Source organism: Manacus vitellinus, unplaced genomic scaffold (assembly GCF_001715985.3).
Source record: "Manacus vitellinus isolate BGI_N305 unplaced genomic scaffold, ASM171598v3 scaffold_4_pilon, whole genome shotgun sequence".
Classification (NCBI taxonomy): domain Eukaryota; kingdom Metazoa; phylum Chordata; class Aves; order Passeriformes; family Pipridae; genus Manacus; species Manacus vitellinus.
In genome coordinates, this window is record NW_021940604.1 from 36,960,104 (window position 1) to 36,977,918 (window position 17,815).

Genomic DNA, 17,815 nt, shown 5'->3' on the forward strand with positions numbered 1-17,815 from the left:
TCATTACAACAGGTCCAAGCCCTTATGCTGGTGGCTCCAGAGTTGGACACAGTACTCCAGGTGGGATCTCACATAAGCAAAATAGAGGATGAAAACCACCTCTCTTGACTTGCTGATCACGCTTCTTGTGATGCAGCCCAGGATACGTTTGGCTTTTGGGGCTTCAGGAGGACATTTTTAGGTCATCCTCAGTTTTTCATCCACCAGTATCTTCAAGTCTCTTTCCTCAGGGCTGCTCTCAATTCATGGATAACCCAGTCCCTATTTGTGCTTGGGATTTCCCAGGTGCAGGACCTTGCACTTGGCCTTGTTGAACTTCATGCGGTTCACACAGTCCCAACTCTCAAACCTTTAAAAGGTCTTTCTGGATGCCATCCCTTCCCTCCAGCTTGTTGGCCACACCACACAATACACTTGCTGGGGCTGCACTTGATTCCACCATCCCTGCTGCTAGCAAAGATATTAAACAGCACTGTTCCCAATAGTGACTCCTGAGGAATGCCACTCATCACTGATCTCTGCTTGGACATGGAGTCCTTGATCACAACTCTGTGAGTGTGACCACCCAGCCAATTCCTTATCCACAGAGTGGTCTAGTAGGTAAATCCATGTCTCTCTAGTTTAGAGGCAAGGTTGTCATGCAGAACAGTGTTGAATGCTTTGCACATGTCCAGGCAGATGATGTCAGTTGCGCTTCCCTTATCTACCAAAGCTGTAAGCCTGTCGTGGAAGGCTACCAAATTTGTTAGGCATGATTTGCCCTTATGAAGCTGTCTTGGCTTTCACCAGTCACCTCTTTATTTTCCACGTGCCTTAGCATAGATTCCCGGAGGATCTGCTCCTTGATCTTGCCAAGCACTGAGGTGAGACTGACCTCCGTAGTCTGTAGTTTCCCACATCTTCCTTATTTCCCTTTTTAAGAATGGGGATTATGTTCCCCCTTTTCCAGTCAGTGGGAGTTCACTGAATTGCCATGACTTCTCAAATATGATGGCTGGTGGCTTAGCAACTTCATCTACCAGTTCCCTCAGTACCCGTGGATGCACCTCATCAGATCCCATAGACTTGTGCACTTCTGGATTACTTAGCTGGTCTCAAACCTGATCTTCTCCTGCAGTGGGTGGTTCTTCCTTCTCCCCATCTCTGACTTTGCCTTGTGTGACCTGGGTGGTGTGGCTGGGGTACTTTTCAGTGAAGACTGAGTCAAAAAAGTAATTCAGTACCTCAACATTCTCCCTATTCTGCGTAAACATGTCTCCTGTTTTCTTCTGGAGAGGGCCCGTGTTTTCCCCAGTCTTCCTTTTATTACTGATGTACCGTAGAAACTTTTCTTGTTTTCCTTGATGTCCCTGGCCAGATTTATTTCTATCAGGGCTTCAGCTTTCCTAACCTGATCTCTGTCTGCCTGGACAATTTCTCTGTATTCTTCCCAGAATTAAATAACTTGAATGAGGAAGGCTATAAATTTAAGTACAGAGTGTAGAGTCAGCTTTTAAATTTTGAAACTTCACTTTCTTGTGGAAGAGCTAGTGTTTGGGCTTCATGTTTTAGCACCTTCTTTTCCATGAGGGATTTTTTTCTGTGAGAATTTATTAAGTGAAGTGTTTAGCATTTAACTAGCCAAATGACTTTACTTACAGTATACTTATTTAACTATTGCAGGGCAGGAACTACATATAAGGTAAATGTTTTTGGGATGTTTGAAGGAGGAGAGAGCAACCCCCTGATTGGACAAGAGATGACCACTCTTTCGGATACTACTTCGGAGCCATTTTTATCTAGAGGTAAACATGACTGATTTGAAGAAAAGGCAGTCTTGAATTTTGGATTAAAAAAGACCAAAAGTTTACTATGTTTCCTTATTGTTTTTCTAATGCACATACATATTTGTTTACAGGATTCAGTATATTCCCTACCCTGATGACATAAGCCCTGGTCTGAAAAGACCACTAAGCATACTGCAGTTCACAATTCTAGTCCTACACACCCTTTAGATAATTTTATAAAGATGATAACGCAGGCAGCCCATGTTTTGCTGATTATTCAAAGCCATCTGCATTGCATTTTCAAGCCATCCACATCTGTGTCAAATCACATAAGGTCAAATGTGATTGTAGAGATCATGGCTCATATACAAGGGTGTTCACAGAAGCAGAACAAGGAATTTTAAGCAGATTGTTAGCCCTTTGCTTGTCCTTATATGGTGTCTTTTCCTTTCAAGACTAAGATGATATAATGAACAAAGATCTGGTAGTTGGGAATGTCACAGTGTTATTGTGTATTATTTAAGTTTATATTCAACATATCCATTCTTTAGTCTTTTGTTTTTCACTATAGAAGGAGGAGACTTAGTTCAGAAAGGCAATTGCAGAGTCTCTCCAGTATCTGTTTGGGAGTTATTCCCTGTGTAGCTAAATGTAGCTAAAGTTTCTGTGAATGTTATGATAGAAGCTCCCTTTGGTGTGGTTAGTGGGCCTCTGTGTGCTAATACTACTGGATGAGGAAAGTTTCAGGGGTCAGTCCTCCTTTATGGAAAACATAAAAAAGCAGGTCTTTGCTTCTTAATAGCCAAGTATAGAAGAATAAGTAAAGACTTTTCTCCTCTGCCTTTTCAAAGCTTGCATAACCATCAGAGAGAATTTGGTGGCAAGAAAGAACCTAACTGCAAAGTACTTTCAGAGTTAAATAAAGAAAAAAAGATTTCTGACAGCTGACAATATTCTTTTTGCTTAACCTCTTTTAGCCTTGTTTCCACACTGGGCTATGTAAAAAATATTCATCTTGTATAACTTTATTGACAGCAATTTTAGAAAATTCTTAATTAATTGCTGTCCCACTCAGTCTAATACTAGAGGGTAAAACTGAGAAAAACTACAAAACAGTCCATCGGTTACATTAAAGCTTTAATAAGTCTAGCAGAAAAAAAAAATGTTCTAACACTGGTTTATTATTTTTCATTATAGCAACTCTCATTTCTGTCTTCAGTGTTATATTCTTTAAGCTAATTAGTTTTACTAATGCATGTATTTGAGTCATGGTTAATGTGAAAAATAAATTTATATCTCGGACTGTGAATGTAGTAGTAAATTATATATTAATAGGGGGAGAAAAATCACCCTAGATCTGGTACCATTGCTAGAATTTTCCATGTGGGGAACTGTAGTAGTTGGAAGAAATCTAAAAGTCAAAATAGTTTAACACTTATATTGTACATGAAGCTAACTTTAACTTCCATATTGAAGCTATGCATGCAATGTTTTGAGCTAACATGGTTTTACTTAAACCCTACTCCCAACTGATTTTATTGTCCTGATTAAGACTAGATCTATATTTTCTATGCAGAAGAGGATCATGCTTTTAACCCCCAGGTACATGGAATAGTTATATTCATGAGTCTACAGTGTTGGATCAATTCTGTGGAACATATATGAAATCACAATATCTTTCAACTGTGATGAGTGTGGCTGATTTTTCTCAATGGGATTTCTTCCATATAAAGACGAGAAGCTCTGATGGCAGGAAGCCAGAAAATTTGCAGCTGGTAACACAATCTACAGGAAAAGAGAGAGAAAGATTTTTTTTTTTGCAAATGGCTGTGGATAAAATTATTGTGTCTTTCTGTTTTGTATAAATATTTTGTGATTTTTTTGTGATGAAAACAATATTATGCATATTTTATTCTGTAATTTGTAAACTGAAGATATGTGAAATAACTTCCTACCTTTCTAGAATATTGCGGCTTTATATGAATGTTTGTTTTTGTTCCCTCTGTATCTCTTGACCTGTGTTTATGTTTGTGTGTCTTCTTTGAATTGAGCTCTTTCTTTCTTGTACATGTAAACTTTAATACCATCTGTATTACTATGTCTTTTTATCCCAAAATTGAGAAATACTATTTATTTGAAAGTGGTTGTAATATATGCTATTAATTCCACTATTACATAGTTGAAAATTAAGTAGTAGTAGTTTTGCTATGCATGACAGACTAAAATACTATAAATTTGTAAATTTGTATCTGATAATGCTCACTGCCATGTCAGTGATTAGTTTAGTAGTCTTGTACAAAACTTCTGAAATCAGGTTATCAACCATCTTTAAAGACCGAAACAGATAATGACATGACAATAGAGAACACTGGCCTTGACATTTGCAAAGGCTTATTTATAAAAGGAAACATACATGAAGAAATTTAGACAGTTTTTGCCATGGAACCAGTGACTAGTGTGAATAACGTTCACAAATAGGTCATACTTGACAGAGTGCCAGTGAATAAAACTAGAGCTATTTTGGAAGCTAACTCATGACATATGTCATCTAAAAGGATGGAGAAAGAAAACTATCATGCTAAGGCTATATTTTTCTGGTTGACATGGCAGGTTTAGAATGTAGAACCAGAGCAGAAGCTGATATTGTGCTGCTGGTGGATGGCTCATGGAGTATTGGGCGGCCAAATTTTAAAACCATCAGGAACTTCATTGCCCGCATTGTTGAAGTTTTTGATATTGGTCCTGACAAAGTACAGATTGGTAAGTTCTCATATGCTGGAGTGAAAATAAAGCATAACTGCTACACAGACACATAATAACTGAGGAAATTATGGCTTTTTTTCCAGGTCTTTCACAGTATAGTGGTGATCCCAGGACAGAATGGAATCTCAATGCTTACCGAACCAAACAGTCTTTATTAGAGGCTGTAGCCAACTTACCATACAAAGGAGGCAATACTCTAACAGGTATGTCACATTGCCAGGATTTTCCTTAAGCTCCAATAAAAATGATTCTAGTAGCTTACCCCAATATTGTTCAGAGAACTCAAATGTGTCCAAGATGGAAGAGACTTACAGTTCAATGCAGTATGTTTGGGAGAGAACAGGTGTAGCATAGGCTTATAAACTCAGAGGAAGTCTGGAAAAATGTGATAAAAGAGAGCTTGGATGATGAAGAGTTTATGTTACTATTGAGCATATGAGAAGATGAAAAGTCATCATGTCAGGGTTCGGATGAAGACAACCAGGACCCAGAAGGAAAGCTAGAAGAGATCAGATAGGAGGGTGCGTAAAAGTTAAGAGGTTAGAGACTTTGAGAAGGCTTAAATAATATCAATTGCTGGTAAGTCTGGATGATGGACTGCAATTAGATTACAAATACTTCGAGAAGGAAGTAAGTTGTGGAATTATGTTGTCAGAGTGAAATCACTAGGATAAAATAATCTCTTTTACCATAACTACTATATGGAAATAGGTTATAGTGATGGTTACTTTCTTTGTATCATGCTAGGAATGGCCTTGGATTTCATCTTAAAAAACAACTTCAAGCAAAATGCAGGCTTAAGGCCCAGAGCTCGCAAAATTGGTGTTCTCATCACTGATGGCAAATCACAGGATGATGTAGTCACACCTTCAAGAAAACTCAGAGATGAGGGAGTGGAACTCTATGCAATTGGTAAGTACTATATGAAGAAATGGCCTGCAACAGCCTCCTTCTGCCCATCTGCTAAATTCACAGAGAAGTGATCACACACTTAAGTACCTGAAAGGGTATTCAAAGAATGTGTTTAGGGACTTGAGTTCATGGTATTGTGCCTCATGGCCATAATTTCTAACAAGCTTTGTTTTCATGTCTTATCTGTAAGGTATTAAAAATGCAGATGAAAATGAACTGAAGCAGATTGCAACAGATCCAGATGACATCCATGCTTACAACGTTGCAGATTTCTCCTTCCTGGCTAACATTGTTGATGATGTAACCACAAATCTGTGTAACAGTGTGAAAGGTCCAGGTACATCACATTTTCAGTCTATTTCATCCTTTATCCATTTACATGTTTGCACTACCAATTCCTTTTTATTACTTCTTGGGAACACTATGTAGTCCTGGGCTGTTTTTTCAGCTGCTGGTGTGAGGAAGTTGTGCAGACCACCTGGACTACCCTGCAGGGATTCTTCCTTTCCTTTCAACAATGACTGTGTTATGCCTAACACAGCATGACATGGCTGGATGTGCCTTCTTTCTTTCCCAGAATTATGAAGCATGTTTCTTGGTGTGTCAGCTTTTTGCCATTGTGGCAGGTTCCTTGATGATACTCCTCCAATGAGGATAATTTCAACAGCCCTGCTTTTTTCAAGTGTTTATGTCTGACAGCCCAAAAGCAAAGCTGAGCATGGAAAAACAGTAATGTTAGCTGGTGGTTCTCCAGTGAAACGCTGGTGTTGAAGGTGGAATAGGAATTACAGGGAGCTTGTTTGGTCTTGAGAGTGTGACGGTGAGCTATCTCTTCATGAAGTTGTAATTCCTGAGAAAACAGAAACATAAGCAACTACTTAAAGTGATTTTTCTTTCTCCCTGATGATATAAGATGAAAGAATATTTTTTTTAATTTGCTTCTGCTTATAGGTGATTTGCCACCTCCCTCTAACCTAGTCATTTCAGAGGTGACGCCTCGTTCTTTCAGACTGAGATGGAGTCCACCTCCTGAGAGTGTTGATAGATACAGAGTTGAATATTACCCTACCTCTGGAGGTAGTCCTAAACAGGTTAGTTCATCTTTGACATTGTCCATAATAACCTTGGACTTCCACATCATGGTAGTATCATTCTGTAATTTGTGCTGTGTATAATATAACAGTAAATGAAAAAAAGGCTCCCAAGGTCAAGAATATAATGCCTTGGTAAATGATACAAAAAATTACAAAAAATAGGAGCATAAATATAACTTTGGTTGCTTTAATACCATGAATCAAGGAATAAAATGTACCTCTTCAAAACACTTGACTGCTATTTCTAGTAATTCCTTTCTGTTCCTGTTCCATTGTCATATATTGGTTTAAATATGTCTATACCAGCAATTTTCTGGCCATAATGCAATAAACTTTCTTGTTAATAGAAAAAAAGACAGTAGGTGATAAAGGTGTGCTTAAATTAACACTGTGTGATGGTACTTTGAATCTGTGCCTAAGTATGTATTCTAAACTGTTTAATGCACAGGATCAGACTTATCTTGTGGTTATTACTTCTCTACACAAAGAATCAGTGACTCACAACCATTGATTGTAGGTAATCTGAATTGCTCATCGCTCTCTTCAACCAGGCAGAGTAGTATTTAGGAGAATGAAGTATTTGGGAGAATGAAGTTAGGCACCTCTGTGTACCTAACTCTGAACTTTTCATCTCTGAATGTTGTTTTTAAACTCAGGAGATTCATGGGGACTCTTTACTCATGGAGAGTTTAATCTTAGTAAATCATGACCTCAGGATTTGGCATTTGATTAAAGTTGGAGCTGTCAATACAGCGTACACTGACTTTACAGCTTGACTGCTTCCTGGCATTTCTGTTCTTCAAGGTGTTGCCATGTGCTGTAACCATCTAGATTATCCTGAGTGTTTGAAACCTTTTCTCCAAAAGTGGTAGCATATGTCCCTGGCACTTTCTTTATGCTGTTTACTAATATAGAAGTGTAAACCATGCGTGAAAGTAGAATGCACAGTAAGTGATGCTAAATATATCCAGATCCATTTGAGACAAGTGTCTGTATGAGACTTACCTACAGCTTGGTTTGCAAAAATATTGCTATACGGTCAGAAAAAAATACATAGAAGATTAAGACCATACTTTATTTAGTTCCTTACCATTGATTTCTGAAGAGTTTCACAAGGAATGATTGTTTTTCTTAGAGATAAGATTGCAAATATATTTGTTGTACAAATGTTGTTAACATTGCTTCTCTTTTATGTAGTTTTATGTGAGTAGGATGGAAACAACAACAGTTCTGAAAGATCTGCAACCTGAAACAGAATATGTTGTTAATGTGTTCTCTGTGGTAGAAGATGAAAGCAGTGAACCTCTGATCGGCAGGGAAACAACTTGTAAGTTACAAATGGATCTTGAATAACATGTTAACAGCCAGTTTGGCACCTGGGGAAATATCCAGTAGAACTTTTAGCACTATGGGCTTTCTCCTTAGCAGAAACAAAATTTTTAATTTGAATGACTAAACTGTGTTGTGTTACACAGGTTGTTCAGATCTTGTCTGGAAAACTTCAGCAAAGTGAAACTGCAGTATGGTAGAAAATGTTTGTCTCGTCTTCTTTCCAAACTCATAAAGCATGGCTGTACAAAACTAGAACAGTAGACATGAATTATAAGACAGAGTTTAAAAATTACTGAAATCTGATCATATACAAATGTATACTCCTGTATTTTTATGCTAGGTAATTAATTCCTGCTACTATCAGACAATACCATAGAAATGATTTCTAATTAGCAAAAAGCCAATTCAACAGAGTTATGCCACTTCTATGAGTTATAACTTAGCCATGTTTCTACTATGAGTTGTCTACATGATTGATTTTAGATATATTTATGCTGAATGCAACATTGGGTGACTTTTCTGCCTCTTTAATAACATTGATTGTTTGCTGTTCATTTCACTTTGTTTTGTGTTAGGCTTGTCATACACCCTTAAAATATTTGCATAATTTTTATGAAGTCTGCTGTAGTTTTCCATGTTTATTTAATAATTAGAGAAATACGGAAAACAAGAAGAAAGGACAAAATATCCTTTTTGTAAAGATCCCAAACCAGTTGTGTTGTTTCATATTAGAGCATTCATGTGAGTTAATGTTGCTGATTGGAATATTAAAGTGTCCGAGTGTAAACTTGTAAGAGTTTTAGCTGTGTATATAGCAAATCTGTAGCCTCATTCAAGATGGAGTGACCATTCTTAAACTAAGAACCACTTAAAAAACCAGTGCTTGCAGATCGCCTTTCTACTACCCATAATGTACACTAATAGCCATGTGCAATACTCTCAGTGGTACTACCTGTGATATAAAATATGAAGAAGGTGAAATAAATAAATTAATATATATTTTTTATTTGACAGTGCCAATCTCCTCAGTTAGAAACTTGAATGTTTATGATATTGGATCAACCTACATGCGAGTGAGGTGGGAACCTCTCAATGGAGCTACTGGTTATTTGTTAACATATGAACCTGTGAATGCCACAGTCCCAGCCACAGAGAAAGAGGTGAGAGAATTTGTCTTCACTTCCTGTACTCTACCAGAAATAAATTAAGAAAAACTGTTAGATTATCATAATAGTCAAAAGACTGGCATGTACTTTTGAAGTGCAGTGAACTTACAAAGATATTGTATACAATGACATCAGTCAGGAAGCTGTAAATATACTGTGAATCTCACAAACAAAATTCCCTTGAAATTAAATCACTGCTTGCTTTTCTGCCATTGCTTTCTTCAGTTTTAAAACATGGTGTGTTACTTTTCATGTGCAGATGCGTGTTGGACCATCAGTGAATGAGGTGCAGCTGGTAGATCTCATCCCCAACACTGAGTACACTTTAATAGCTTACGTACTGTTTGGTGATATCACCAGTGACCCACTCACCACCCAGGAAGTGACGTGTATGGACATCTTGATTTTTACTTTGTTATTGCTTCAGCAACATTTTTTATATATGCAACAGTTTTTATATATTCTGTTTTGTTTAGAAGACCATCTTAACCATGTTTTATGCATTTGCTAACACTCATTCATTTCCCAAAGATCTCAAGGCAATTTCAATGCAAAGGGTCCAACTATTAGAACAGGAACAAAACAATTTTTTCGTTGAATAATGAAGGAAGTTGGCTTGAAAATCTTGTGGTCGTAGTATTTTAAAAGGTCTCAATTTTGGTTGCATTAACTTAGAAACCTTGTTCCCAAATTCAGACATTCTCTGAAGTGTAGAAAATAACAGAGAAACATTCCATATCAAGAAAAAAAATTGATCTAAATATGGCTTCCTTTTTTATAACTTTCCTTAAATATTTCCTATTGGTGAAGGCACGTTTCTGGGCTAGATGCATGCAGTATGCTTATTTGTATGTCCTTAAAAATGTTAAACTCTTAACCATACATGAAAAGTGGCTATTGTCACCAAAAGTTATGATTTTAAACACTAATACTTCTAAAAGTATTGTGCTCATAATTTACCAAGGTAAAGCTACATACTTTATAGCTATATTGTTCATTACTGGGACAATAAGCTCCTAAATGGAGCTAAATTGTCTCATCTAATGGCAAGGACGATGAACTTCTTAGAAAGTGAATGCCTCCATTTCAATAAAAGATACGAAAAGCATTTACTCGCATCTGTAAGAGACCTATACCTCTGCCATGAATAGTATTTTCACTTACTACTGTCATTATTTTTACAGTACCTTTGCCTGGACCCAGAGGCTTAACAATTCAGGATGTTACTCACAGCAGCATGAATGTCCGTTGGGATGCTGCCCCAGGGAAAGTTCAAAAATACATCCTAAGATACAAAATAGCTGATGACCCTGATGTAAAGGAGGTAAATTCTTGAAAGTACTAAGAAAGAGTTTTATTTCAAGGAGCTAGGTTACTAACATAGCAGTAAGAGTAGTATTATAACCCACCACCAAGAGTAAAGAACATCAGTTCATGGTGATTACAGTCAGGAAAGGGTATTGATTTCTTGGAAATGGATTGAGCACGAGATGGATTTCTTTGGGTACTCCCTTCTTCCTCCTCCTCCAGAGAGAAGGACTGGAGAATTTTCCTGTGCTTTGGTAAACAGCCATTTCTGCTGTCTGGTTAAGTGTCATCTTGCCAAGGTCTAAGAACAGCTTACAATTAAGAGGACAGGATTGTGGAATAAAGGTATGTTAGCCCCTTTGCCGACTGTCAGAACATGCGTGAGCGTTGTTAGAGATGTCTTGTAGTTAGGCACAAGCTTTCCTTGTCTGTACTGCTTGACATGAATCAGCTCTTGGAGGATTAAACGTGTTTTTATAAGGAAATGAGAATTTTCTTAAGTTTTAGTCTGCATCCTTGTTTCCAAAAGAATGAAACCATGAATGATCCGCAAGTACTGCATGTATCTGATATAATATGCTTTGCAAGGAAATTAGTAGATAGCACTCAATATTCAGGTGTAAATTTAGGGGTAAATGGCAAAACGTAGTGCAGAATACTTTTCCTTTTTCAGTACAGGAATTTCTGCCTTTGAATCAAATGCAGAGTAAGAGCAATTTACAATTCTTATTTTTATTCTTAGGTGGAAATTGACAGACTCAAAACCAGCACTACTCTCTCTGACCTTTCCTCCCAAACAGTGTACAATGTACACGTTGTTGCTGTGTATGATGAAGGAGAATCCCAGCCAACAAAAGCAGAAGCTGTCACTCGTAAGCATTCTTATTAATCATTATTGTGATTGGTTTTGCTTTATGTTCTGTTAAAGTGGTACATGTTGCAATATGCTATGTGGAGCTGTCATTTAATCTGAGAAAAATTTTACTTGCATTTGTAGCATTATTTTCAATTTAACAACCCCAGGAATCTTAGATTCCGGTGTCACTGCAGTAAACACTGAGACTGCAGTCTGCAGAGAGGTGACAGAGCAACTCAAGCACAACTATTTCTGTTTAGAGGCTGAAGGAGAAGTGTAGTGTAGAATGGGTAAGAAAATATGAAGACAGAGGAAAGGTTTAGCAAATCTATGCAGGAATCTAGGAAAGTGAGTAGGAAGCTGGGCCATATGCTAGAGGATTAGAGAGACATGATCTTGCTTCTGATCCAAGAGAGTTTTTGCGTCATGAAATGCGAAATCCGTCTCTACTTCTAGAGAATCATCAAGGCAGTATTTGAGTACCTGTGCTGGTTTAAAAGTAAACAGGTGGGACAAATGAACCCATCTCAATGAGATTACATGTCAGAATTACAATTCACTAAAGATTACAATAAATACAATTATCCAGAAAAAAATTGGTTTTAACCCCCCAAAGACAGGTGTATAACCCGGCACCCTGGACAAGAACAGAACGGTGTTTTTAGCCCCTGTGCTGAGCACCACAGGACCTCCTGGCTGTAAACTAACAGGAAAGGAAAACCTGTTGGTCCAGATGATGGTCACGGTTCTGTTAAGTAATGATCGCAGACTTGTTGAGAGTGGCAATCACAGTCCTCTTGTTGAAGTTTTGGTGCTCCTCTGTATCTGACGAGTGGTACTAGAAGTCCCAAAACCATTATACATGCTCAAGCTCAGGTGGGAATGCCCAGGACCTCCACCAGGATGGAGAGTTTCACAATGGGTGATTTAACTCTGTGAATCATGGGATATTTTTGGAATCTTTGATGATCAAGGTGTTGCAGCTCCCTATTATGCCAGTCATTGTGGACTATTAACAGAGATGATCCCTCAGGCTGGGTGTGAAGGTGTTAATGCTTTTCCAAAGGGGAGTTATTGCAGCTGAGTCATTTGTGTGAAGGCAAAGAAACGCTCCCCTGCCTTGTAGGGTTTTTTTTAACATCCAACTTGGAGCCTGAGATGTCAGGTGTACCCTGGGCAGCTGCTGCAAACAATTCATTTATTAACAGTCCATCAGAAATTACACAGAGGGTCTAGAATACACAGTTTTGGTTATACCTGCATAGTGATAAACTGGTCCCAGCCCCTGTCACTAGGACAGTACCTCAACAAATAGAGGCAAGGAAATGGAGTTGCACAAACTGTAAGAGCTGATTTCCATACAACAGAAGTGACAGACTAAAAGGAGAAAGTGGGTGTCAAAAAAGCTCTCATCCTGATCTAGGCTTATGATTTAAGAAGGTAGTTAACCAGAAGAGCTACAACAGAAATGAGCAATGTTATCTTATCACAGCCCCTCAATCTGATATAAAAAGAAGAGAAAAAACATTCCTACGATCTCTTTTTTTCTTCTGAATTTTTTGTAGTTTTATATATTTAAAAATGTTTGTGAGATTTTGTGCTTGCTGTTGGGATAGTCTTTTTTCTATAGCTGTGGTTTTGTGTGAATGTGTGTGTAAGGAAAGAAGAGGAAAACTCTGCCAAAGAAATTATTTTTAGTTTAATTCTCTGGTTTTACCTGTTTCTGTATTTCTTCCCAGTGGCTATATTATATTTAGCTTTCTTAACCTACAGTTAACCTCTGTGAATTCTTTCGAAGTAAGTGGTGTAATTCAGTCATGTCTTATTTAGCTTATATAAGAATTTTAAGATTTGGGAGACAGTCATGCAGGAGATTGAGCTCTGTCTATGGGAGTTAATAATCACTCCTAGCTCCAAAACGTAAGAGCTAGGACTTCAGTTGTTGTGAGTAGGCATGTGAGTTGTGATCTCTGCTGAGGTCAGTAGAGCTGCGTCTGTTTTATCCGGTGATGTGACCTCATGGTGTGACCTTATGAAGGATGAAGGACAATTTGCTTAGTGTAGGTAGGATGGGTTATATGTAGTCATTAGAAGCATGGTAACTGAGAGATGAATCTCCTACATAATTTTCTAAATTCTTTGTCTGAGTAATTGCTTTGTTTAACTGTATTTATTTTGTAGTTACATTTTGTGGAATACTTTTTCTTTTCTCATAATAGAGCCTGTGCCAGCACCAGTCAATCTCAGAATCACAGATGTAACCACAAATAGTTTTAGAGGTACTTGGGATCATGGAGCTCCAGATGTCTCTCTATATAGAATAACCTGGGGACCCTATGGAAGATCAGAAAAACAGGAGGTAAGAATTAGCCACCATAAGCTTCCATGGGCAGTTTCTCAGAGAGTATATTTTTAAAATCAGAAATGTAATTGATAAATGGCCTATAAATTGCAAGCCCTCCTGTTCTGTGCAATGGAAATTCAGTCAGAAGGTGTAGAACACATACTTACAGCCACTTGCAGTGATGTTACTGAGTAAAAAGTTACTCAGTTATATCCCACTTTCTGTTTGTCTGTTTTGTTTGTTCTGTTTTTGTTTATTTATTTTTTTCCTTTTTTTTTAATTTCTCCACAAGACTATCTTAAATGGGGATGACAATAGTTTGGTCTTTGAAAATTTGAATCCAGACACATTATATGATATCTCAGTTACTGCCATCTATCCTGATGAATCAGAAAGTGATGAGCTCATTGGCAGTGAACGGACATGTAAGTAAATAAAGGGATTCTGCATGTTGTTATTCATGATTATTAAAACAGAAAGCATATACATACAAGAATTCTGAAAATTCTTTCTACTTTTTTCTAGTACCCTTGGTACCTATCACAACACAAGGTAAGAATCTGAATTTCCTGGTATTGTACTATTAAGAAAAACCCATAGCTATCTTTTTCTAAACTGTGACAAATGTTGACATTAAAAAGCTGAGATCATTTAATAAATATTATTGTGTATTTGGAAGAATACTAAACACTAGATTACCACATGTTTATTATTTTACAAACATTACAGTTTATGTTCTCTTGTACTTAATACATTCTACTCTTGATCAGGCAGTCATGCAGCCCTAACAGTATGAATGAAGTATTTGTCCCTAATTTTTGGTGAATAACATATTTATTCTTTTCTTTATTGCACTTCTTAGCCCCAAAGAGTGGCCCAAGAAACCTTCAGGTGTACAATGCAACTTCACATAGTTTGACTGTGAAATGGGATCCTGCCAGTGGTCGAGTGCAGAGATACAGGATCATTTACCAACCTATCAGTGGGGATGGCCCTGAACAGTCGGTAACTAATTTTGTAGTGCTATAGTTTTTCAACCTTAAATACAACCTTCTGCAAATCCATTAGAATAATTTCTTTTCAAAGCACAACATTGTATATTTTAATCACTTTTTAGGTGAAAATTTCTATTTATAGTGAAACAGTACATACTCCTACCTTTTTCTTTCTCCCCTTTCAAATCCAAGTTAGAATACTCTTCATGGAGCAGAAATTACTTTGGATGCATGCTGTTTTCTTGAAAATCACAGAGTCATAGAATTGCTTAGATTAGAAAAGACCCTTAAGGTCATCAATATATATCTATAGATATAACTATAATAAAGTTAAAAGGTGTTGAGGAATAAGTCAAGCAGCACATAAGGCTACAAATCACAGATACAGTTATCACAGCAATCAACGATATGGATACCTTGGCTATTTTCCATTTCCAGAGTTTTCAGTTATTTTCATGGTGTGGTTCATGTGCTATCAGAGGACTTTGCCATGGAACATGCTGTTCAGTTGAACAGTTGAGGCTGTCTCTCACTGCTCTAGGGTCAGAAAAACCACTCAGAAGTAGCAGTTGCAAAAAAAAAAAAAAATGCACACAAAACACATGCTAGGGAAGTGTTTAAGGTGTTTTAGACTCATTTAATGGGATTGAGCAGCTGTAATGATATGGAGAGCCAGTACTGTATGGTCAGCCAGCTTTCCCTGTGTCGTCAGCAAGAGCTGTGTTGACTACTGGCAGCCTACACAGCACAGCCTGGGAATGGTAATTCAGTCAGCCTGTTTATCAGAAATGTGCGCTACTTAAAAATGCCCCGCAGTGGGAGGCTGTTGTGGTCACTGCCAAATGACTCAGAGGAACAGTCTCAGATGAGAAACACGCTCATTTAATTTGCCTCTGTAATTGGAGATCACACATGTTCAGAAGTGTATCTAGGAATATTTACTTTAGAATCAATTGGATACTTACACATCCATTTTAACTCTCTTCTGAACAACATGCATTTGAGTTGAGGCAATTGAACTATTGAATGAATTTGAGCAGTTTAATATAAGTTTAGGGAGAAATCACTAGAAGAAAAAGGAACAGCAGTAAGGTTAATTAATTACTGTAATTAATTGCTGACACTGGAGTAAAAAGAAAATTATGAGCATTCTGTTGGAATTTGTGCAAAGAATATAGTTAATAGACTTAATTACTCACAGCTGGATAGAGTTCAGCAGTGGCAGTTGGAGAAAACACGTCTTTTTAAGGAGAGCCCACAGAACACTCATCCTCTATTCATGGCATTTAATGTCTGTCTGCAAATAACTTTGTCATATGATCATAATTCCTTGACTGTTTTTTTTAGTGGGATATTTGATTAAAATGTAGTTGCTGAGTAGGCAGTAGAGCTGTCCCTACCAAAATAGTTAAAATAGAATTTCTGGAAGGTTTTTATTACCCTGTCTGACATTTAGTGGCCTCAGCACCAAGACGAAGCATGGATGGTTTGAAGACAGCTCTGCAAAAACTGCATACCAAACTGCAGAGACCGTAATAATCATTTAGGGTCAGATTTTGAAAGGTGAACAGATACTAAAATGGAGAGGCAGCCATGGTGGGATGATAAAAATATTTATTCTTTGAAAAGAGCTTTGTACTTTGCTTGTAAGTTAAAATATTCTACTTCTACGAAATGTGAAGATGTATAAATGCTTGCTCGTTGTCAGTTCTTCCTAATCAGATGCTTTTAAAGTTTGTTATGACAAACACATTAGTTGAATTGGCTTTGAAAATGTGCAGATGGTCTTAAAAGTACAAAGGATGCTCTTGAGCAAGTGTAATTACACACTATTAAAAGCCAATAAGCTCATGAGTATCAAATGTTTAAGATCTAAGTATTATTCTCAGTGTACTTTAAATCTTTAACTTAATTGGTGAAGATTACGATCACAGGATTATATGTAAAATAAAAATTAGATAATAAAAATGAAAAGATGACAGAGTCTTAACAAAGATGTTTCAGAAGCTGAAGTGTCATGCTGTAAAATTTTTGAAATCAAGGAGAGACAATGTTGATATTGTATCTAATGTATGTTAGAGATCTGCAGAGTGTTGGAATTTATTCCATGCTTGCATTCAACCTGAGAGTGGAGCATAAAGAGCCCAAATGAGAGTCTATCGTAATTAATAAAAGACTCTGATTGATTTCAATAGGATATAGTCATTTACAATATAGTTTGTACTGGTAAAGAACTGGCAGTTGATACATAGTTGTGGTTATATGCAAGTTTGGAGATTTTAAAGAATAGTAGCTTTATGTCTAAACTTGCTAAGAATATGCGTTAAATATTATTGCTGTTCAATGTCTACTCTCAGTGTCACTCACAAGAGCATTTCAACATCATAGTGTTTTCTCTCTGCATCAAATGCTTACATTCTTCACTACAGCATTAAGCACAAAAGAGGAAGTATAAAGGGTATTTTAATGTTTTTCTGTTGTTTTGCTGAAGACTATGGTTGGAGGGCGGCAGAACAGTGTAGTGATACAGAAGCTGCAGCCTGACACGCCATATGCTATTACTGTGTCATCAATGTATGCAGATGGTGAAGGGGGACGAATTACAGGACGAGGCAGAACCAGTAAGTAACTTCTTCGGATCTTATTAGGTGAAAACCAACATTGATGTATTGCTTTTCAAATTAGCCTGGAAAAATTTCTTGTGGTGAAATTAACCCCATCTGTATTTGTCCTTTGGTGGGTTTCAAATATCTAAAGTGAGAAGATCTGTCTACTGGCTGTAGAGAAACCCTGGACCACTACCTCAGACTGGATGCCTGGCTTTTAAGGCTGAAAAAAACCCTAGTGTACCTATGGAACTTTTTCGTCATTTAAATTTTTTAATTGTTGTATCCCATAATTTAGTAAGCACCTTAAAGCATCAGAAGGCATGTAACTTTCATATGGGTACTGTTAAGCACCTTCAGTTCAGAGACTGATGCATTGGTTTGATTCTGCTATAGAAATAACTGGGTGATTTTCTATCAAAGACACCCCAGGCATAAAAACCATTTCACTATATTTAATTAATTGTTCAAATATAAATTTATTAATCCACTTGTACATAATGTAATAATGAGGTTGCAATGGAAAGTCAGACACAGCAATGTGTTTGATGAGGAATGAAGAAAAAAATCCTAGTGGCCTCATTGCATAATTCTAAAATAGTGTCCAGAAATAAATTTCTTTTACTGCATTTAGCATTACCTATGCTGGTTGATGAGGCTGATGTGTTCTGAT

The 17,815-nt window shown here is 37.1% G+C and overlaps 1 protein-coding gene across 2 annotated transcripts in view; it reads left to right on the top strand.

Moving 5' to 3' along the window:
- The window catches only part of COL12A1 (collagen type XII alpha 1 chain), a 94,760-nt gene that overhangs the window by 29,333 nt on the left and 47,612 nt on the right, over positions 1-17,815 (top strand). For both annotated transcript variants that reach the window (XM_018078093.2, XM_018078094.2), the window contains exons 16-31: positions 1,663-1,784; positions 4,377-4,526; positions 4,613-4,732; positions 5,277-5,441; positions 5,632-5,778; positions 6,393-6,532; positions 7,733-7,862; positions 8,882-9,027; positions 9,293-9,422; positions 10,218-10,357; positions 11,084-11,213; positions 13,417-13,556; positions 13,834-13,966; positions 14,067-14,093; positions 14,404-14,546; positions 17,028-17,157. In XM_018078093.2, the coding sequence (XP_017933582.2) occupies positions 1,663-1,784; positions 4,377-4,526; positions 4,613-4,732; positions 5,277-5,441; positions 5,632-5,778; positions 6,393-6,532; positions 7,733-7,862; positions 8,882-9,027; positions 9,293-9,422; positions 10,218-10,357; positions 11,084-11,213; positions 13,417-13,556; positions 13,834-13,966; positions 14,067-14,093; positions 14,404-14,546; positions 17,028-17,157 (2,093 nt within the window). The remainder of the gene's footprint in view (positions 1-1,662; positions 1,785-4,376; positions 4,527-4,612; positions 4,733-5,276; positions 5,442-5,631; positions 5,779-6,392; positions 6,533-7,732; positions 7,863-8,881; positions 9,028-9,292; positions 9,423-10,217; positions 10,358-11,083; positions 11,214-13,416; positions 13,557-13,833; positions 13,967-14,066; positions 14,094-14,403; positions 14,547-17,027; positions 17,158-17,815) is intronic.